At 39.7% G+C, this 23,638-nt stretch overlaps 1 protein-coding gene across 1 annotated transcript in view; it reads right to left on the bottom strand.

Annotated features, from left to right (window-relative positions):
- Positions 1-17,599: 17,599 nt before the first annotated feature.
- The window catches only part of AGPAT5 (1-acylglycerol-3-phosphate O-acyltransferase 5), a 177,903-nt gene continuing 171,864 nt past the window's right edge, over positions 17,600-23,638 (bottom strand). Inside the window, exon 8 of the mRNA XM_033937963.1 lies at positions 17,600-20,683. Coding sequence (XP_033793854.1) covers positions 20,458-20,683 — 226 coding nt within the window. The 3' untranslated portion in view covers positions 17,600-20,457. The remainder of the gene's footprint in view (positions 20,684-23,638) is intronic.

The following is a 23,638-nucleotide window of genomic DNA, read 5'->3' on the forward strand; positions in this document are numbered from 1 at the left end:
TGCTACTGACGGCTTCCTTCCTCCTTCCTCCCCCCTCATGACGTAACTTCCCATTTGGTTGATGAAGGAGGAGGGAGGAGGAGGGAAGCCAGCACTGTCACGCGCACTGTTAGAACCCCGCGGCATGTGTTAAAGTTGTTTACAGGCTTCAGCAGCAGCAGGAGAAAGCAGTCGCCAGCCCTGTTTCACTGATCGAGGGGGAGGCCCTGTTTTGCCAATCGAGGGGGGGGCCCGGTGTTGCTGATCGAGGAGAGGGCCCAGTGTTGCCGATCGAGGGGAGGGCCTGGTGTTGCCGATCGAGGGGAGGGCCAGGTGTTGCTGATCGCTGTGGGGGGGTGACCGGGCTTTCGCAGCCTGAAAAAAATTTTTTTGAGTGGTCTCCTTCAGTGGGCCCCCATGACCATTTTGGGCCCTAGGCATGTGCCTACTGGGCCTATCCTTTAATCTGGCCCTGGCTGTAGCGATCCGATCCCGACCCTCCCATGCAAATTAGCACAATCCCATGCAAAATAGCCATGCGATTGATTCACTAACAATTGCTTAGCTATTTCGAATCAGGTTTTACTATTGGCAAACCCGACTTCTGCAGACCTCCAAAAACATTCCCGATGCTGCCCCCATCCCGCGCAAATATGGCAGGAGGGATGCCAACTCTCCCTCCTGCCACCCCCCCACCCCGACTGGCACGGCCCTTGTCCCCCTGACTGGCTTGGCCCTCACCCCTCTCTCCCCCCCCCCTGACTGGCATGGCCCCAAAAAGTTGGGAGCAGGAAGGGTGCTCAGTCCCTTCTGCTCCGTAGGCCTCCCACCCCACCCACTGCCCAGCCCGGCCCCCAGTACCTCTATATGTTGGAAGCAGGAAGGGTGCTCAGTCCCTCCTGCTCCGCCAGGTCCAGATTTTAGTGCCACTCACTGGTTAGACGCTAACTATTCCTTATGCTGCAAAATCATTGTTCTAACAATTGGAAGATAGCCGCGGCATCTCTCCTGCTACTTGTAATGAGAACCACCCCCTAATTATGTCATCACGTGTTCATGCAAACAGCTGAGCTAAGGATGTGCAGGGAATTCTTATTGATGTTGGAAGGTTGTTCCAGGTTCTTGTGGCCGTATAGATGATAAGGGTATTGAATGTTACATTACATTAGAGATTTCTATTCCGCCATTGCCTTGCGGTTCAATGCGGATTACAAAAGAATTACAAAAAAGGTATTACATGAAGAAGATATCTGGCAATTTCTAGGGGAGATACGGAGTAGATGAGGTTGCTTTGGGGAATCGGGATGGCATTAGGGAGTAGTATTGGGAAGTGGGAAGAAGCTAGCGGTATTAAGTCGTTTGCAGGAATTTCTTGAAGAGTAAAGTCTTTATTTCTTTTCTGAATGTTTTGTAATCTGGGGTCATAATTAGTAGATTGGAGATTTGGTTGTTGAGTTTTGCTGCTTGTGTGTCTAGGAGGCCATCATATAGTTTTTTTCCATTTGACTTCTTTTATTGGAGGGTACGTGAATGGAGTGTGGGTTTTCCTATGTCTAGTTGATGTAGTTTGGATGAGACGGTCGTTCTCCGTTTATGGTTTTAAATAGTAGACAGTAGAATTTGCCGGAATTGGAAACCAGTGTGAGTTGAGGTATGCCTCTGTGATGTGGTCATGTTTCCTCAATGAATAAATAAGTCTCAGTGTCCATTTGTATTTCATTCCCTTGGATGATAGGAAGAGCAGTTGGTGTGTGTTGCTGAATTTGGATGATGTGAACGATGAATTGGAGAACAAGTGGAATATTTGTGCTGGAGTGCTAGCATTAAGGGTATGGTAGACAATGCAGGACAGTTTAAACAAAATTCAAGCATTTATGGGTAGCCATTGAAGTTGTTGTTAGTAGGCAGAGAGGTGGTCAAATTTCTTTAGGCCCAAAATCAATGAGATTGCAGTGTTTTGAATAATTTGGATCTTACGCATATTAGAAGAGTTTATGCCAGCATATAGGGAGTTGCAATAATCGATTTGTGTTAGGGTGAACATTTGGACCGGTATAGTAAAGCGGTGATTGTAGAAGTAAGGTATGACCAGTCTTAGATGCTTTAAGCTGTAGACGGTTTTTTTTCCCCCAAAGGTTGGGGTTCATAGGAGAGAGTGGAATCAAGAGAATGCCTAGAACCTTGGAAGTCTTTTCCATGTTTAGCGTTGTGCCTGAGGGCAGTGATAAGGTAGTGGGGACAGTCTGTGTGGTACAGTGGTGCCTCGCATAACAAACGCCTCGCACAACGAACGCTGCACACAACGAACTTCATGTCTTGATTCACACAACGAACTTCGTTTCACACAACGAACTTCACACAACGAACTTCGTTTCACACAACGAACTTCACACAACGAACTTCGTTTCACACAACGAACTTCGTTTCACACAACGAACTTCGTTTCACACAACGAAGTCGCCCGAGCTGCCGATGTATTGCATCCTTCCGCGCAGGCACTGCAGGCAGTCGTTAGTCACTGCGCTTAACTGCCCTCTCTCACTGTATACAGTCGTCCTTTTAAGATAAACTCAATATTTTTTATATATCATGGCTTCTAAAAAAAGCAGGAAGGTGATTTCTGTTGAAATGAAACGGGAAATAATTAGAAGGAGTGAATGTGGGGTAAAACAGTGTGACCTCGTCAAAGAGTTTTTTTTTCACCATTTTGACAAATTTATCTTTTTTTATGTCATCTTAGCATATTTTATGCTGCAGAACGAATTATTTTTTTTAACATGTATTGTTATGGGAAAACGCGTTTCACATAACGAACTTTTCGCATAACAAACTTGCTCCTGGAACGAATTAAGTTCGTTGTGTGAGGCACCACTGTATAGTGAACCAGAGTAGTTTTGTTTTGGCGGTGTTTAGTTTGAGTTTATTAGAGTGTCCAAGAATAGTCGACTATTGTCTGCATCTTAAGATTAGTGAGTTGTTACTTAAGTTACTAATGAAGCAGGTGTATGTAAACTGAAGTCTCTTAAGGTTACTATGCTATACCATGCTTTTGTTTATTTATTGGTTTCCTTTAAGGACCTAAAAACACTGTTCAGTTAATATTTAAAGTGATTTAAGTGGGCTATCCCAACTTTGGTTGCTTAGCTGTGCAGGGGCTGGTACTGAATATTAACTAGCACCCACACAGCTGTTAGTCTGAAGTATCTCCACTCCCCCCTCCCACCCACCAGAAGCATCTCTGCTCCTCCTGAGCCTCAGAAGGTCCCCTCAGGCCTATTTACTAGTCCTGGTGGTCTAGCAGAATGAGACTACTACTAGAGGTCATGGCAGCAATTTTCGATGAGGCATTGTGAGGGGCAGGAGTAAGTGGGATTCACTCCTTCCCCAAGGACCACTAGATAACCAGCACAAGTAAGCCAGAGGGTCCCTTCTGGGGCTTAGGGGAGGGAAGAAGCAGAGTTGCTTGATGGAGGTGTTGAAGGAAGGAGCAGAGATGCTTAGGGAGGGTGGGGGGGGGAAGTGAGTTTCAGGATAGAGTACTCCACTTATATAGGTCTTGGGCTGATATTCAGCATATGCTTTGGTGGCCAGTAGCAGTCGAGTTAGGCCTGGATACTCAATGCCATTGTCCACACTAGGCTTGATACGGCATAGCCAGGACTAATTTAGCCGGTGATAATGTTTTTAAAAAACCCTTCAACCGCTGTTGGCTGCATATTGACCAGTGTATTGCTAAGTTCTAATTGCTAGCTGATAAAGATATTCTAGTTGGCTTAAGAGCTCATAATCAAAGATGAGGCCTAGGGTGAATAGGAGCTGGGGTTGGGAGGTATGAGGGGAAATCAAAATCTAAATAGAGGCTGTTGTTAAATAATCTAATCTTTGGTTTATATACCAGGTCATCTCTTAGTGGAGCTCGACTCGGTTCACATATATAATTAAGACTAGATTACATAGCAGAAAACATAAGAGAAGGAAGAACTAATTAAAAACTAAAGTACATAAGAAAAGCATAAGAAAAATAGACTAGCTTAAAAAAGACTTTGAAATTACATAACACTTAAGTTTACATTTTCCTAAATTTGAAAGCAATTTCCCTGCAGTGAAGTTTTCCCCTCAGCAGGTCTTCTCTCACTATCTCTTCAAGAAGGTCTCTTGGGAGCATTGAGCCATATGTTAGCAGAATAACAAGATTGATTGCATTATTCATTTACCTCAGGATTCATTATACACTGAGTTACCACAGGTTAGTAACTCCCACAGTGAACTAAGAGCTGCAATAAAATACCAACTTTCACCACAGCTTAATAACCGCCCTCAGTGTTATTCTGTTACGTTCTTCACATAAGGTATAATTATTTATTCACTTGGGATATTCCAGTTAATGAAAAGATTGATGCTAGAAAACCAGGTACAGCAGTAAAGAAAATCACGCAACATTACTAAGAGAAACATCAGTACTAAGCAACTGTTCTGTAATATGTATGGAAAGAGAAGACATTGGTACATGTAAGCAGAGAACAAGAAAATGTGGAAGAAAGATACAGAAAAGTCCCAAGTGTTTAGGTTCCACTAGCTTGATAAAAAAAAGATCTTCCAAGTTTACCTCGGTATGTTTACCTGTATACCATACAAGCTGTTGACCCAAGACATATATTAAGAGCACTAACAGTGAACCTGACATCGAGATCATACCCCACATACTCTTTTTTAAGAGGTTTTGTTCTTGTTTTATTATTATCTCAATGGCCACGAATCTGGACTTGGAGGATGAGATGAACGGTGTCTGCATCTATGAAACAAACATGGTTTTTCTTGCTACATAGAGCATTTTGGACTCCGGTTAGGTTACAGAAATTAGATAGTTCCAAGCCTAATAGATGCTGGCACTGTCATCTTGAATCTGGGTCTTTGGATCATCTATTATACTATTGTCCCTTGATACTTAAATTTTGGAGATCCGTTTGGGATCAGGTGAACAAAGCACTGGAAAATCCAGTGGCATTAACATACGACACTGTACTATTTGGCACTTTAATGAGAGCTACAAGTCAAATATCATCTCACAATAATAAACTTCTCTGTATTATGACAGGGGTTGCCATACAACTTATTTTAAGGAATTGGAAAAACTGGGATCGCTTAAGCTATACCTTTTGGTGGGAGTCTCTGTGTCACATCTTTAAAATGGAACGTATGGCCATACAGCAGGGATACTATAAGAAGTTCTTGGATATTTGGGAGCCATTGACAAAATTCTGCAAAGAGAGATTCTTGATTTTTGATTGAAAACCCATTTACTCCTAATGTAGTATACTAATGGAATTATCACAATATTAAAAAAAAAAGCACTGAAAATGCAAGGCACATTGCTGCAATATGATGCTACTCATATTTTCTGAATGGGGATTGGCTCACGTATTAATAGGAAACAGAAAAAAAAGACACTGCTCCCTAATACTGTCTTATACAGGGCACATCTGTGCCTACTCACCCATCAGTGGGAGGCCCTCAGTCAGAAAGCCTCTGATGCTGAGGCACTCCATATGGACCAATAAGAATCAACCTTTTTGGTAGGTGCTTGTATTGGATAACAGATTAATCTCTAGTGAGTCTCTTGGAGATGGCACTGCTATAGATATCCTGCAAACAATGGGATGGTTGGATAGGCTGGAGTGAGCTTGGGTGGCAACTTCAGCATTTGGAACCTCCTAGGACAATACCAGCCTTTACAGTCTATGGCCCATAAATATCAAAGAAGAGACAAGTTAATCTAATCACGTATTTTTAAAATGGGTATAACTTATAGGCAGACTGGATGGATTGTTTAGGTCTTTATCTGCCGTCATTTACTATGTTACTATTTTTAAAATATTGGAAGCTGGCACAAGTAATTACTGCTCCTGTTTTACCAAGGGAGGGGGAGGGGGGGAGCGCACGGCGATATGGAAATGGGCAAGGCTTGCTTGAGTTACCAGAGATCTATGAATAAGGTCATTTAAAATAGCAAATTGTCTTCTCTCTGTTATTCATGTGACTGAAATACTTTGGAAATTGAAGCCATCTACATTTTTTTAGGATAAGATTATTGACGTTTACTGCTGAGATGCAAATTGAGCAAGTTAATAGGGTTAGAGGGTATTTAGTCTGGGCAGAGTTTAGAGAGGAATTAATAGGTTCTCTTAGGCTTTTACAGCTGGCATCATTTAGTTCAAACATTTTTATTGATTTTATCAATAAGTACAAAAGTACACAAATGTTAACAGTCAATGATAAGCGCTGGATTTGTATTCTGAACTTGACACGGTTCAGCTGGCATAATGATTGTTGCAAGGACTCACCGTGTGGGATACATAGGTGATCTTTGATCAGACAAAAGGACTATCTGGCACATACATCTGTGTTTCATGGAGACTTAAAGCCATCACCTGTGAATGATGGAGCAAGCGTTTGGTTAGAGGGAGAACGCTAGATGTGGTATATTTAGATTTTAGCAAAGGTTTTGACACTGTTCAACACAAGCATCTAATAAATAAACTGAGTATTCCCTGTATGGGCCCCAAAGTGATGGACTGGGTCAAGAACTGGTTGAATGGAAGGCGACAGAAAGTAGTGGTTAATAGAGATCTCTCTGAGGAAAAAGATGTTACCAGGCGTGTGCCTCAAGTTTTGGTTCTTGGGTCTGGTCTTTTTAACATTTTTGTGATTTTGTGGAAGAGCTGACTGGTAGGATTTGTCTCTTTGTGAATTATATTTAAAAAAATTCTATAATAGACATCCCTGATGGTGTGGAAAACATGAAGTACTCAGTGAAGCTTGAGGAATGGTCTGAAATTTGGCAGCTAAGATTTAATGGGTAACAAAAACCTGAGGGAACGGTACAGTTTAAGGGGTGAATAACTTTTGCACATGAAAGAGAAGCAGGATTATGGTGTGATCATATATGATGATCTTAAGGTGTCCATACAGGTTGAAAAGGTGATGGTGAAAGGTGGAAGGATGCTTGGGTGCATTGGGAGAGGAATGGCCAGCAAGAAAAAGGAGGTACTGATGCCACTGTTCAAGACTCTGGTGAGACCTCATTTAGAATATCATGTAAAATTCTGGAAGCTGCACTTTCAAAAAGATATATACAGGATGGAGTCAGTCCAGAGGAAGGCAACTAAAATGGTCGGTGGTCTTTGTCAAAAGGCGTACGGGAACAGACTTAAAGATCTGCTCTTTCTAATAAAACTAACAGTTTGGTTATTTGTGCAATAGTTGGAACATATTAAGCTGAATATTTATTTAGTTGTTTTTTTTTTAAATTTATTTATTTATAAGATTTTCCATTTTAATACAAGCATTACATTATACAATGCAAAAGATCCAGAAAAAATATTTCAACAAAACTTATTTAGGAAAAACATTATGTCTTATTTAGTCCACAATTTAAACCACAATTTAAAGATCAAGAAAGGAAATAAACTTCCAAAACATTAGTAACAAATCAACTAGACAAGGTCACGGCATTAGATTCCCAAGTTACAACCAGCTGGCTAGTCATACATTACTAGTCATGGTTACCATTTTCTCCTTTGATCCAATAAATTCCAAAAGTTGTTTGGGCTCGAAAAAAAGAAAATTCTTATTTTGAAAAGATACATAACATTTTGCAGGAAATTTAACAAGAAAAGTAGCCCCCAGAGCCAGGGTCCTTGACCTCAAGGACAAGAACTCCTTCCTACGTCTCTGGGTTATCTGAGCTAAATCAGGAAAAACTCGAACATTAGAACCCAAAAACTTATCATTTATATGTCGAAAATACATACGAAGAATAAATTCCCTGTCACTCTCCAAGGCTAAAGACAACAACATGGTAGTTCTTTGAGTGACAACCTCAAGGGAATTTTCCAGAAATGAAGACAGATTCAAGTCCACTACTTTATCCACTGGGGTTTCTATAGGTGTGGATTCCCCTTGTGTTGTTTTTAAATTCAAGTAGTAAGCTCTAACAATTGGAGGCAAGTTTTCTGGTGGGATGGCTAAAGTCTCTCGAAAATATTTCCTAGCCATCTCAACTGGTGAAATAATAGGACACTTAGGAAAATTCAAAAATCTTAAATTATTTTTCCTCAGTTGGTTTTCGAAATTTTCCATCTTACGGGAAACATAAGATCTCTCTTTAACCAGTTCCACCTGAACCTTCTTTACTTCATTCAAATTATTTTCCTGTTTCTCCAACCTTTCATTAACCTTAGTAAGAAGCACCCCTTGTTGCTCCACTTTGGAGAAAACAGTTCCATAATCTGTTTTAATTGTAGATAAAGTCAATTTGAGATTGGAGTCCATGACTGATATGGCCTGCCATAGCGCCTCCATATCTATCTTATCTGGTTTCTTCATCTCCCCAAAACTGATAGCATTCCCTCCCGAGGCACCTCTCACCTCTTCTTCCAAAGTGCAGGAAATTTCTTGATGGCTCCCATCTCCTCCTTCCATTGAAAGGCTTGATAGGGATGTCCCTCCAATGCTGGAGTCACTTTCTCCCTCTCGGGGCTGTCGGGCTCCAAGCAGTCCCTGCACTTGTGCACTTCCGGGCTGGGGAGGAACCAGCCTCTGGTCCGGACTCAAAGTAGTCCGACTCTCTGCGCTGAGGTTCGCCGAGAGATCCGGGTTCCCTCCCGAAGTAACTGGGGTCGCCTCACCCATGCGAGCAAAAGCGCTCGTTATGGTAGATTGAATCAGCCGTTGAAGGGGTTCAGCCGCTCCCTTCCTCTTCCCCATAACACCACCGGGTAAGAGGCACCGACACAGATTCAAGTACAAACGAGCGGAGAGCTCGCTCAGGCGTCCGCTCCCGACGCCATCTTGATCTCGGTCCCTCCCCATTTATTTAGTTTTAATACAATTTGTTTTTACACATATGATCAAGCAAATCAGGTACTCAAAATTCCAGTTCAGTTCAAATTGCTCAGCGTTTGAGTAAATGGGGTTTGATACTGGCATCTCTTTATTTGAGTGGTCCTGCAGCCATGAGGAAGCATCTTTTTTGTGAAACTCAAGTAGAGGGAACGCATTGGTTATAGAGATGCACAAGTGGTAACACAATATTTGTTGGAACTGGTGAAGCAGAGAGTTGCACATGAAGGAACATCCACTCCAGTGTACATCTAAGTGAAACTGTTTTCAACTTCATTGCCCTTATTAAGAACAGTAGGAATGGTCAGGGATTGATAAGAAGCTATGATGGTCTCTTGTACAACCTCTGCTTAATATCACTATTAGAGCACTTAGGTTGTGGGTCTAAGCACTTCACACTATTATTTATGCATTTTTAACTGTTTATGTGAGGAAGGTGGTTATGAGATCAAGTACTGAATGAGTGGATCCTGTGTTGGTTGAGCATTTAATCATTATCACAGGAAAGTTTATCTGTTGTGCTCCAAGATTTATTAAGAAGATTCTTTGACTCAAGCAAGGACTGGGAAGTGGCAGCATCCTACAGACTTTCTCACAAAGCCTAGGCCACAAATTTGTCTGCAAATCCTTTAGTACTGTGAATGTGATATGATCACTGCGTTTCCTAGGTATCAATATACTGGAGTATGTTTAGGATGTTCTACTTTATTTTTCCAGATGGAAAAAGAGGGTCTGCTTAGACATCTACAGGGTAAAACTGGAAGAGATCAAGTGGTGAGGTAAGTCTAGGTGGTGATAGAGACTTTGATGGAATGTCAATGGATTCTTTATCAGACCATTTTGGAGACACTTCCCAAGATCTATATTGTAGTCTGGCCGTCCCTGAAGGTAAGGCAGGGACCGGCACACAACCACAAAATAACCCTGGTGTGCTTCCTCAAACGGGAGGAAGTCCCTGTAGTGGAGAACTTACCTTGTGGATAATGAACAGAATGGCACCACATAGGAAAGTATCAAAAAGAATGAACTTAAATTTATTTGTCATCCAGTCAGGGCCAAACAGAATACAAGAAAAGCAAAAGTCCAAAAATAATAGCAACAATAACTGGAAGCATAATAATGTTGCACTCATCAGCCTGGTCTGATTAATACTCAAAATGTTCAAATTATGTCCCAGGTAAGCCCTACTTCATTGTGGCAGCAATAGAACCAAAACTCAATTCAGTCTCCAGTAGCCTTTAATCCAAAAATTAAAAAAAACCTCATCACTTTGCAATGTTGCAGATCATCCCTTCTCCCCAGAGTTCAGGAGCGGAAGGTTGGTGGATTTGCCAAATCGGTTCCTTGTCAAGACAAAGAGCAAAATTAACCCTCAAATCCCACCACATAAATGTTGGGCAGATCCTGCCCCAACCTTCAGGGTTTTTCCAACGCTAAGAAGGACATAGCTAGTGCTGCCTCACTGCAGCCAAGCCTCAGCTTGCAGCAGCCACCTTGACTCCAAAAGAAAAACTTCCAAACAACCAGAATAAATTACTAGCAAACTTCCTTCTTCTAGCAAACACAGAAAATTTGTTTCTTCACCAGTAACTTTTTCAAAACATAACAGCAGCTAAATAATTGTCCCAGCAGCAAAACTGCCAAACCCCCCAAAAATCCAGAAAAAGAAAACTTTTCAAAAACCAGCATACAACCCAATTAGCTTACTTCCATTTCCTCAGGAAGCACAAACTCCGGCAGAGCACTCCAATCCATTTCCTCTGGTTCCTGATTTATCTGGACTTCTTCTTCTGTTTCTGGGTTCAGCATTTCCACATATGCTGGCTCTTGAAGAGGTGGAGGCTCTTTCAACATGAGAGCTTCCTTAGGCTGCTCCTTCCTCTGAGACAGCCAGCTCTCTAAATGCTGGAGAGCTGCCATGCCACTCCCAGCCCAATGCGGGGGAAGGGCTTTCTGTAGCTGAGGCTGCCTTCCAACCTGTTTAGTCAGCAATTTCAAAGATGGAAGTTTTAAAGGGACCAAACCGGTTTTCTCAGGGCTATGCACTAAGTCCTGCCCAAACTCAGCCTGAGATTTTTGGTCCTGTTCCTGCCCTGCAGGGACATACTGGTCAGCTCTAACCATTTTCACAGGGCGATTTCTGGGGCTCCTAACTGGCACAAGGCTGGAACGGGAATCGGGCTTGTGACAATATGAATCATTGGTGTAACAGCTGGAACAGTCATCTTCTGTTTGAGAAATCTCAAGCTACAGTAGATGTCTGCTGAATCTATGTTTTAAGAGTTAGTTGTTACAAAATTTACAATTTCTTCCTTTTTCTGGCTTGATTTTACCCTTGCAGTTTCTTAAGCCTAAGTTAAGGCAAATCTTTGAAGTGGCTCCTAAGGAAGTTTTCAAAGACCTGAGGTAAGGATGACAGAACAGATGAACCTGAAAAATCATCAATTTCAATTAACAAAATTCTGCCTCACAGTCCTCTGCACTTGCACAGAAATTAGTACCATCTTTGATTTAAGGGTCTTGCGCTACTGTTTCAAACTGGTCTGCACTGAAGATCTTCTTAAAGTCTGTGCTTTTCAGCTTCTATTCAAAATGCTATTTGCTCTGCTCCGTTTTTCTTAGAAGTTCCATGCATATTTAAAAAGTCTTACTGTACAGATCCCCTCATGGAGATGCCCTGGCATGAACTTTCAAGTGTGTGGATTTAAAGGACAAAGTGAAAGGAAAAAAATAGCATGCTTTTATCACTTGGGAAATGTAAAGTCTAATTTCCTCTTAAAGGCATGCCAATTTTTGTTTGGCTGGGAAAAGAAGGCAGTAGATGACAGTTCAATGATTTCTTGCCTACAGATTTATGGTTCCCAGGTGTCTTATGCTTTTCTGGTAGGTTTGGAGAGCCCAGCTTTGAAGAACAGGGTTTCTTAAGGGCATTACATTTTCTTGCTTGGGGGGAATGAAGGTGTCATACTTCCACAATGCAGATAGTTGGGGGTGTTATGTATTAAATTGAAGCAGAGATAGCACTTGTGCATATTTGCTGCTACCACAGACACCTGCTATGCTGAACTCCTTTACAAATGGCAGAAAGAATGAGGTAGATTTAGCTCATTTTTTTAGGGGAAAAGAATGTGAAAGAAGTGCTAATAGATAATAAAAAAAAAAACTGAGAAAACCAAATGCACTACAACTTCTTATATCGCACAATTTTCTACATAGAATCAATGCGGCTCACAGCAAGAGGGTTTTACATTAGTGACTCTAGGTTACAGATAAGCAAATCTAAAATGGACAGCTTAGGTTTGAGATAACATTGATAGGTTGGGGATGAAGTATTCGAAAAGTGTTTAGTAATTACAAGGGGAAAAGGAATGTTGTTAGCTTGTTCCTGAAGTGACAATATGTGGTGAGTTGCTGGAGATATGTGGGCAGACTATTCCAGATGTGTGGTCCTAGGAACTCAAAGGTAGGGCTAAACATCTTCCAGTGTACATGTTTAGAAGATGGGAATGGTATCTTGAAGTACTGCATAGACCTTGACTTGAGGAAGGTGTGTGAGACCTTTATGTTGGTGATAATACTGGTTTAATAAAAGAGGTGAAGAGAAGGGAAGTAGCAGTGAATTAAGAAGGAACTTCTGAATATCCTGTAAAAGACTTTGAACATAACATAAGATCATGCTTCTAAACCACGTAACCATGAGTTCAACATGGTTTACAAAACATTATCAATGAGAATTAGAAAAGAAAAGAAAACTAATCGGTCATATATTTTGAAAAAAGGTATTTTTTCAGCTGCGTTCTAAAATGTTGATAAGAGCAAGATGTAAGCAGCAGTAATCGAAATTCTTTATCATGAAAAGCAGCCTGGAATGCAAGTGTATGATCGTGAAATTTCTTGCTGAAAGAGCTCGTCCATTGGAGCACAGTCAGATGACATTAACCACTTGTGTGAGGCTGATTATTCTGCTTGCCAATGAAAAACGAGAAGAACCTAAGAGAAAAAGGGAGAAGAAGTGAGACGAGAACACATATGTACTAGGAGTAAAATGAAAAAAAAAAACACAAAATGGTACTTGAATGGGAAATACAGGGGAGAAATTGGGAAGGCAAGGAGGGAAATGAATATAAAAACTTCAGCAAATTTTTGTGGCTATCACTAAAATCATCCATAGTACCTGAGGATTGAAAGAGGCCATTATTATTTATTTATTTTATTTTCAAAATTTATGCTGATTTTTAAAAAGGGTTCCAGGGGAGATATGGAAAATTACAGACCGGTAAGCCTGACTTCAGAGCCGGGCACAATAGTGGAAACAATTATAAAAAGTAAAATTGTGGAACACATAGAAAAATATGATTTAATGGCACAGAGTCAGCATGGGTTCAGCCAAGGGAGATCTTGCCTCACCAATTTGCTTGACTTCTCTGAAGGTGTGAATAAACATGTAGATAAAGCTAAGCTGGTTGATGTAGTATATCTAGATTTTTGGAAAGCTTTTGACAAAGGTAATCATGCGAGGCTCCTGAGAAAATTAAAGAGTTATGGGATAGGAGGCAATGTTCTGTTGTGAATTAAGAATTGTTTATCAGACAGAAAACATAGGGTAGGGTTAAATGGTAATTTTTCTCAATGGAGGGTACATAATGGAGTGTCACAGGGATCTGTACTGGGACCAGTGCTATTTAACTTATTTATAAATGATCTGGAAATTGGAACAATGATTGAGGTAATTAACTTTGCAGATGACACTAAATTGTTAAAACGCATGAAGATTGTGAAAAATTGCAGGCAGACCTTAGGAAATCAGAAGACTGGGCGTCCAAGTGGTAGATGAAATTTAATGCGAACAAATGCAAAATGATGCATATTGGGAAGAACAACCCAAATCACAGTTACCGGATACTAGGGTCCACCTTGGAACTTAGTGCCCAAGAAAAGGATCTCGGTGTCATTGTAGACAATATGAAGAAACCTTCTGCCCAATGTGTGACGGTGGCCACAAAAGCAAACATGATGCTAGGAATTATTAAAAAAGGGATGGTTAACAAGACAAAGGGCTTGTTTTACAAAGCTGCGCTAGCGGCTGCTGCACAGTAACGGCCCCGAAGCCCATAGAGATTTAAAGGGCTTCGGGGCTGTTGCCGTGCGGCTTTGTAAAACAGGCCCTAAGAATGTTATAATGCCTCTGTATCACTCCATGGTGTGACCTCACCTTGAATACTGCATTCAATTCTGGTCTCCTTATCTCAAAAAAGTTCTAGCGGCAGTAGAAAAGGTTCAGAGAAGAGTGACCAAGATGATAAAGGGGATGGAACTTCTCTCGTATGAGGAAAAACTCAAAAGGTTAGGGTTCTTTATCTTGGAAAAGAGATGGCTGAGGGGAGATACGATTGAAGTCTACAAAATCCTAAGTGGAGTAGAACAGGTATGAATGGATCGATTTTTCACTCTGTCAAAAATTACAAAGAATAGGGGACATAGGTATCCAAGATAAGTTTATGATTGGTTCCAAGGTTTTCTTTCATCTCATAATTCTAAGGTTCATTTCAATAATGTCTACTCTGGGAGTTGGAGTGTGCCTCAGGGCTCCCTGCTCTCTCCTCTACTTTTTAATGTTTACCTGTCTTCATTGGGTTTAAAGTGATCTAAGTAAGAATTAAGATATTCAGCTATGCTGATGATATAACTATCCTGATTCCTATTACAGTCTCGGTTTCCCATTCAAGGCTTATAATTGCTGAGGTATTTCTAATAATTGGAAAATGGATGTTTGAATTTAAATTAAAACTTAGCTCAGAGAAAACTAGATTCTTTTTCGCAACTCCATGTCAGAATTGCACTGAGACTTTGAATGCAATAACTTATCCTATTCTCTCTACCATTAAAATATTGAGAGTGATTCTGGATCAGAATTTAACCATGAAAGATCAGGTGGATGCTTTGGTACAGAAGGGTTTCCACACACTGTGGAAATTACACACCATTAAAGCATATTTTGACATTTCATCTTTTAGATTATTGGTCCTGAGCCAGTTGGATTATTGTAATGTTGTCTACTTTGCTGGTTACCAAAATAATCCATGTAGATTGCGCATTATTCAGAATTCTGCCGTTTGACTGATCTTTAATCTGAAAAAGTTTGATCATGTCACCCCTTTTTTTCATGAATTGAATTGGTTGCCAGTCAAGGCTCGTATGAAATTTAAATTTGGTTGCATTTGTTATAAGGTATTGTTCGGCCTTACACCTAATTATCTTGTGGATTCATTCACATTTGTTAATTCAAAGCACTCTTGACTAACACATGCTGTACGTATTTACCTTTTCTTCAGTCAAAGGTGGTCAATATAAAAAATATCGTTGTCTCCTATCGTTTCAAGCTGTAATATGGGATAAAGATCTCAATTCTCTAATATCAACCTCTTGCTCATATCAATATTTTAGGAGACAAACGCATTTGTTTACAAGATTCTTAGGAAATTAATGTATTATTCAACTGTATATGTGCAGTTTTTAAATTCTATTTTGTAAACCGCATAGAACTTAATGGTATTGCGGTATAGAAATAAATTTTTATGTTATGTTACAATCAAGGAAGTTTCAGGAAAATATTTTTTAAAACTAATAAGAGGAAATATTTTTTCACCCAGAGAATAGTTAAGCTCTGGAACGCATTGTCAGAGGTTGTGGTAAGAGCAGATAGTGCAGGTAGTTTTAAGAAGGGGTTGAACAATTTCCTGGAGGAAAAGCCCATAGTCTGTTATTGAGAAAGACATGGGGAAAGCCACTGTTTCCCTGGATCGGTAGCATGGAATGTTGCTACTTCTTGGGTTTTGGCCAGGTACTAGTGACGGGCTACTGGGCTTGATGGACCATTGGTCTGACCCAATAAGGCTATTCTTATGTTCTTATGTTTATTTAAAACTTCTATACCGCCACTAATGACAGGGGAGTCAATTCAGAGCAGTTTACATTTGCTTCTGCAATGGTGTTACAATACATGAGATTCTGTAAAGGAGTTAACTATGTCCTAGTTTCTTATTGTATTTTTCACTATTGAAATATTGTACTACTTTTCTGTGTGCTTTGTATCATCACTGGAATGTCCAGTCCTCTTTATTCTGTGAACCGCCTAGAACTTTTTGAGTGTTGGCGGTATAGAAAAATAAAGCTATTATTATTATTATTAACAATACACGAGCTCCTGTAGTGGTGGTGCAAAACAGAGTTTGAGAGTTTCTGTGATGCGTTTGCATAAAAGAGCATCTGTAGTGGTGTTACAGTACAGATTTAGATAGGTTTTGTGATGGTTTTCAATACTGCTCCAGAAGGGACTTACTGATTGTTTTGGAGCATTTAGGCATCATGGTATGGTACATTTCTTTCTTTTGCATTTAGGGCTCCTTTTACTAAGATGTGCTAGTGTTTTTACCACGCGCTGCATTGCCACGCGCGCTAACCCCACGCTACGCGCCAAGAACTAATGCCAGCTCAATGCTGGCGTGTCTAGCGTGCGCGGCAATGCGTGCGCTAAAACCACTAGCGCAGCTTAGTAAAAGGAGCCCTTGGTGTATTTGACTGAGTATACAATATTTATGTACAATCTTCATCCTATATTATGCACCAGTGAATACTGTTTATTCTCTCTCTCTATAGATATACACACATCCTACGTATTTATACCACAATACACTTATCCTATATGTATACCTTATATAGTACTAGTATCATGTAGTATGTTCATTCTAAAACCTATTTAACACACACATATATATATATGTGCAGTGCTAGTGCAAGACATGGCAGAAGGCTAAGGCAAACATTTGGATGGGGATTCCAAAGCTTGCTAGCATGCAATGTCTTCTTCAGTTTCAAGCAGGTTTGGGGTCCCCTCTGGCCTGGGACAATTTCCCTGGTTGCTCCCCTATAAGTCCTTGCATCTGCTGTATTTATATTTTGCTCAGTACAGGGCAAATCACTTTATGATCATGCACTTTTTATTTGGTGAGGGTTTATCTGTGTGCAACCAAAGCTGAATATTCTGTTAACATGGAATTTCTATGTAAAAATATGTAGTGATTTGTCTTTTTCAGCTTTCCTAATAGGTTTACTGACGTTTTAAGGCTCATTGCAAAATTTACAATGCCGCTTTTTCCTAGGTAGGGTCCTCGCTATATGAGTCGTTGAAGTTAGTGCTGTAATGGAAAATTTGCTAAAGGTTCTGTGATTTTTTTGGTATTATTTCTCAACATTTCTGTCAATGAGAGGACTTATGTAGCTATTATTCAGGTGACACTAGCGTTAGACTTTTTTGTAAAGTAAGATTTATGGGGAAATGAAAGCCTGTTGAAGTTTTTTTTTTAGTTCCTTACATCAATCTGCTTAAATATTATAAAACATATCCCACCATATATAAGGCAATTCTTAACCTTCCCTGTTACTATCTGTTCCACAGAAAGAATTCCTTTCTACATCCATGGTTGTATGTATATATATATATATATATATATACACACATACATACATACAAAGCAGACTAAGGGGTCCTTTTATTAAGGCGTGCTAACCAATTTAGCATGTGTTAAGTGCTAAGGCATCCGCTATATAATATGGGCGTGCTAATCTTTAGTGTGTGCTAAATCGGTTAGTGCACCTTAATAAAAGAATCCCTAAAATATTTCATTAATTACAATCCTGTTGAAAGAAAGGTACAACAAAGTTAAAAGGTTGCAGGCACAGGGATTTTAATAAAGAAAAATAAAATAAAAAAATGCAAGCACAGAAGATTAACAACTGTTTTATGACCAAACTTCATTAAGAGCAAAAGAAAGTGAGTGAGAAGTATTTATTACTTAAAATGTATATACCACAGGTAAACCACTTCCAGCTATCAATTCACTGAACAATGAAGACATTTCAAATTATCGGCACTATTTAAGAAATAAAGGACAAATTTTCAAGTGGATGAAATCAGAAATACATTTGTCATGCATCAGTATGAAATCTGAAGAACAGATCTTTTCAAAATAAAGACAATTATTGCATGATCTCTGTAAGTTAGCACTCACATAATAGAATAAAATGACAACAATTAAAGCAACAATACCACATTTGTATAAAATATATCAACTGTCTCATTTTTGAGGTGACAAGATTCTCAACTGGGTCTGACTCGTCGTGCTTAGATTTTCTATAACATTTTATTTCCAGCATGTTCACTTTTTGTATGCCAGGAACTGCTTACACGGAAAGAACTCACTCTACATAGGATTCTTATTGCATTCTTTTTATATACTGAATCTTCTTTCCAAGATAACAAGACATCAATCAAGCAAATCACTATTTTGGGCATACATGAAAAATTAAAGTGGCAGGTGTTCCGAAAATAGTGGAGGGCAGGTGATGACAAAACTGAAGTACAAAAACAATCTTTTGAAACGGAAAAGAGGTACAATATTTCTTCAAGGCAGCATATACTGATCACAAACAATAAAAAAATAAGCAAATAAAACACAGTTCTACTGTTTTAACTCCTTTACATAAAAGTACTATAAGGCAATGTTTCTCAAGCCAGTTCTGGAATACCTCCGTCAGGTTTTCAGGACATCCATAATGTATATGCATGAGATAGATTTGTACGCTGTGGAGGCTATGCGTGCAAACCTCCCTCATGCATATACTTCAAATACATATGCACTTTTAGGTCTCATATAATCAAAATGATATGCTGAACATCAAAATGGTTACATAAAAAATGGCTGGCTAAGCTAAAAATTCTCAGCTTTCAGATTCTGACTGATGTAAGATTGGCAGCATGACAGTTCATTGACAATTATGCATACAAGTTCATTCCTGAGATGATGACATGCTACGAGAACCACCATGAAAAACAAAGCTTATTTAGGAGGCTTTTTTAAAGTGACCTTTTTTCTCTGTTTTTGGCAGTTTGATTTCAATACTGATTTTAAACACGATTCCTTGAAACTGCTTTTGAAGAATTGCCAAGTTGACACTTCCTCTCTTACTCAACTGGTGTGGAAGAACAAAAATGGGAAGGAGAATACCAACTGTTTTTTTTTTTCCAAAAGGAAATCAACCACTGTAACCCATTTATTTTTCTTTAAAAAAAGCATATTCTCTTTGAGCACAATGATGCTGGTGCTCCTATGGCTTGACAGCTGATATGATTTTCTCATTTTGTTCCTTGTATTATCCTATGTAAACTCTTTATTCTGTAAATCAGGCTCTCCCAATATAGTATTCAAATCTAGTAACTCCAGGCTAGCTAGGTAGATTATTCTCTTAATACCAATATGCTGAGAGATGCAGTATTGTGAAATATGTCTGCAAAAGCTCCAAATTTGGTGGCACTAAAGATTAAAAGTTGGGTACATTATGAAGCAGGTAGGATTTTTCACTTTTCAATATAATCATATTACATCATTTGGAATTTAATTGATAAAAACAAAATCACAAGTTTTCGTTCTAAAATGAACATTAAGGGCCTCATTCATAAAAGCCGTCTCCCATGAGCGCAACACAAAAGAAAGGCTAAGTGACTCAGTCCCTTGATGTTAAGGCTAAAATTATAAAAAAAAAAAAAAAAAAAAGAGGAAAAGGCACTAAATACAGATGTCACATTTAGCAGCATTTTAAGTGTTTCTTTTTACTGCAAAATAATAGAATAACTCTTCACAATAAAGTATTTATCAAAGGAATATGGGTTTCAGGAAACCAGAAACACTTGAATAAGTGCTAATGTATATGGTACATACAGTACATCTAAACTAGGTGAAACTTTCAGCAGTCTACAATTTAGACCCATCATGTGAGGTCACAGTCTGAAGTTAACTTACAATCATACTGTACAGATTTTCTTAAGCAGGAAGTGAGGTGTACAAGGCAAGTTTAGGCTAATTTTAAAAGGATATTAGCATAAAATGATATATACAGATTATTCATATGTTAATAACAATGCAATTAAAAGATCATGCATTAAAACAAAGACCCTCTTCCCCATAATCACTTAATTATCTTGTACCTTGCCACTGTAGATGGTAACCTATTATAGGAATACATGCATGAAAAATGTGCTTCTTAGCACTTAGGTGTGGCTCGAAAATAAACAGTATGGGAACGTTCCATTGAAATATTCACAAGTTACTGCAACAAACTAAGGTGTTCATAAAGTAATAACGGGAGTGTTCATGAAAGAATACATACATATTCATATTTCTTTCGCTAGATAGCCACTGGTCCACATGAGTTACATTTTTTCTCTTTCTCACACACTTCCACAAATCACCTAGAGGTGACCCCCCAAATCAGCTATTAATCTGTGGAGAAGGCAGTGCTGTTTATCCATATTTATTGTACAATAAAACAGTAGCAAATTTGTGAACCTGCATACATTACTCCATCACTAATCTTGTCTATGTAGAGGTCATAGGCTCTGCTTCGTCAAACATTCATTCGATAGCAAGGTCTTTGTATTTCTTCACAAATTCAGAATTTGGTGTAATGTGCAGCTGGTTGAAGACAGGTTAGTATATGGTTCTAATAAGAAAGAATGTCTGTTTATGCTTTAATACTAACCCACAAGCAGCCAATTAAAGTTCCATACATCCATGTCTTCATATAAAGTTTCCTTCCAGGCTCTGTCATAAGCATGCAGGCAGTCAAGCCACTTAAGAACAGTAAAGAAGGTAAAGTTTTTGTCAGGCTTAACTTGGAACTAAAACCTTTTACAGGAAATTTGTTTCTTCTTTTAGGATCCTTGGCTTCATAAAACTCTATTAGTAACCTAAAAACAAAAAAATAATGCATTTAAGATTTGTTAAATATCCCAATGGTATTTACAACCAAACCCAAGAGCTGAAATAAAATCTCAGAAACCCCCCCCCCCAGGTGCACATAACTCAACATAGAGCTTCTCCTAGGGGGCTCATAATAATAAAAAAAATGTCTAAAAAATGGCCTAAATGAGTACTTGGACAATCAAAAAGCCTAATCGTCCAAGTACTAAACCAGCTTAGACCTTTCCCCTAACTCTAAACACATAGAGTGAAAAGCGGCGTTTTTAGAGGAGGGGAAAGGACGAGAGGTGGGCTGACAAAGACATAGGCGTACAGCAGGTTTAATCAAAACTTTAGGCAGGTTGCCTAGTTGGCATTATACATTTTGATTTAGACCAAGTCAAAACAGGTATAAGTGCCGAAAAAGGGGCCGCTGAGCTGATACCAGTTGCCGTAATCAGCTCAGCGGCCCGGCAACCTACCCACCCCCCACCACAACCATCGCGGCAGGAGAGATGGCTCATCTCCCCTGCCGCAATAGCAATACCAAACGCGGCACCTGGCTATTGCTATCGTGGCAGGAGAGATGAGCCATCTCTCCTGCAGAGATCCACCCCTCCCTCTGCCCGACAACGATCTGGGCAGGAGGGAGCCAAAGCACTCCTGCCCCAGCGCCCCCCACCCCCACTAAGATATGGGCAGGAGGGATCCAAGGCCCTCCTCCCCTCGGCACACCCCATCTCACGATCGCCCCTCTTGAACCCCCAATCGGCCCCCCACCCGCTGACCCCACAACCCCCTGCTGACCCCTCGACCCCCCCAGCCCCCCACCCCTGTATCTGTAAAAAAGTTGGACAGGTGGGTCCCAAGCCCGTCCATCTGGCAGGCCCACCATCCGTCGAATGGCGGGCCTTAGGGCCTGATTGGCCCAGGTGCCTCAAGCCCCACCCATAGGTGGGGCCTGAGGCATCTGGGCCAACTGGAATCAGCCCAGTAGCTGGGGTGAGGGGGATTCTGGAACCGGTGTTCTTTTTGACAAACACCGGTTACAGAATCCAGCTTTTAGGCGAAGGAATGGCTTCTCCTTCGCCTGCGGTCAATGTTACCAACTTTAAACAAACCAAGGGACCCGACACGGTCCGTGTTTCAGTTAACACACGTTCATCAGGGGTCTTGACAAACAGAAATAGAGATAGCTAAGGTTGTGCAAAAACAAATATATAAATATTTCAATGCATTGTGGCAAACCTGGAAATTCAGTCTGAATATCGGGGGGGAGGAGGGGAGGGTTATGTTTGAAGAGAGTATGTATCCAAAAAGGTATGAATAGCTCTTTCTGACAGTCCCAATGATAAAATAACAGAAACATTGTCTTAATGGACATGTCTATCCAATAACCAATTCCATAAAAATTCTGGGTATCATGCTTGACCGTCAACTGACTTGAATCAATCATACAAACTTGGTGGTACAAAAATGCTTCTACATATTGTGGAAATTACAGACCATTAAAAAAATATTTTGATCCAGTGTCTTTTAGACTATTGGTACAATCGTTGATCCTACCCATTCTGGATTATTGTAATATCATTTATCTGGGATCGTCTCAAAAGATTTTAAGAAGACTGAGAATAATTCAGAATACTGCGGTTCGATAGATATTTGGTTTGAAGAAGAACGACCACATTAGTCCATATTATCGATTATTGCATTGGCTAGCATTGGAAGCAAGAATACTATTTAAGTTTTCTTGTATTTTTTTAAGCTGATTTCAGGAGTGTCTTCAATTTATTTGTTCCTACACTTTGAATTTTATAGACCATCAAGGATTACAAGAAGTTCCAGCTTATTTACCTATCCTAAGCCAAATGGTGTCAGATATAAGACCTTTTTTGAAAGGACCTTAGCATTTCAGGCAGGCAAACTACAATGTTGGTTCAGTGAATGTCTTCATCAAGCCATGTCGTACTGTTCTTTTTGAAAACTAGTAAAGTCTGCTTTGTTTGACAAATTTAATCACTTAATTAGGTCTTTTTAAGATTGTAATTACTTTTGTAACCATTAATTCTGGTTTTATCCTATGATATGTATGTATTTTGCTGATTGTTCAGTTTCTTATGGTGTAAACCATCTAGAAATCTTGGGTAATGGCGATATAAAATAATAAATTTATTATTATTATTAAAAGCCCTTGTTTTGGGCGTTTGGTACTTAGGGGTCCTTTTATCAAGCCACGCTAGCTGGGTTAGTGCGTCAGACATTTCAGCACACGCTAACCCCTGTGGCTGGCTAAAAAAGTAACACCTGCTCAATGCAGGCGTTAGTGGCTAGCGCACCAGGCGGTATTGCACGTGTTAAACCCCTACCGCAGCTTGATAAAAGGACCCCTTAGGCTTTTTTTAGGTTGATTATATGGTGTAAGTTTAGACATAGTGGTGGTCTAGGCGTTTAAATAGCTGAATGTAGAGGCAGGCCATTATCAAAACAAACCTCCATTTGGATGTTTTTTTGATAATGGACATTTTCCCTGCTTCTACTTTCAACGTTTAGGGCCTTAGGTCAAAAGGGGACTTAGATGTTTGTTTGTTTTTTTATTTTGTCCCTCCACATATTTATAATTATAAATGAAGATGCCTATTTTTTTTTCCAAACAATTACTGGTTGTTGGAGAGTACAGAAAATAGGTGTGTTTTTTTATTTTTCCATCACTACCAATACTTCTACATTACAGAATGTGCATTTGTTGGTTAATTCATTCTTCAAACTGAACATGGCCAAAGAGTTGCACAGGAAGAGAGAAAGCTGAGCTTCAGAAACGAGGGGTGAGTGGTGGAGAGATATTTGGATGTTATGTACATGGCTGAGGGCTGTGGTGATGTGTAGATTACAGGACCAGAGGCAACAAGGATTCCCTAGAAGTAGGTCTTGTCAGACAAATCTGATTAATTTCTTTGACTGGGTGA

The sequence above is a fragment of the Geotrypetes seraphini genome, chromosome 3 (assembly GCF_902459505.1).
Source record: "Geotrypetes seraphini chromosome 3, aGeoSer1.1, whole genome shotgun sequence".
Taxonomy (NCBI): Eukaryota; Metazoa; Chordata; class Amphibia; order Gymnophiona; family Dermophiidae; genus Geotrypetes; species Geotrypetes seraphini.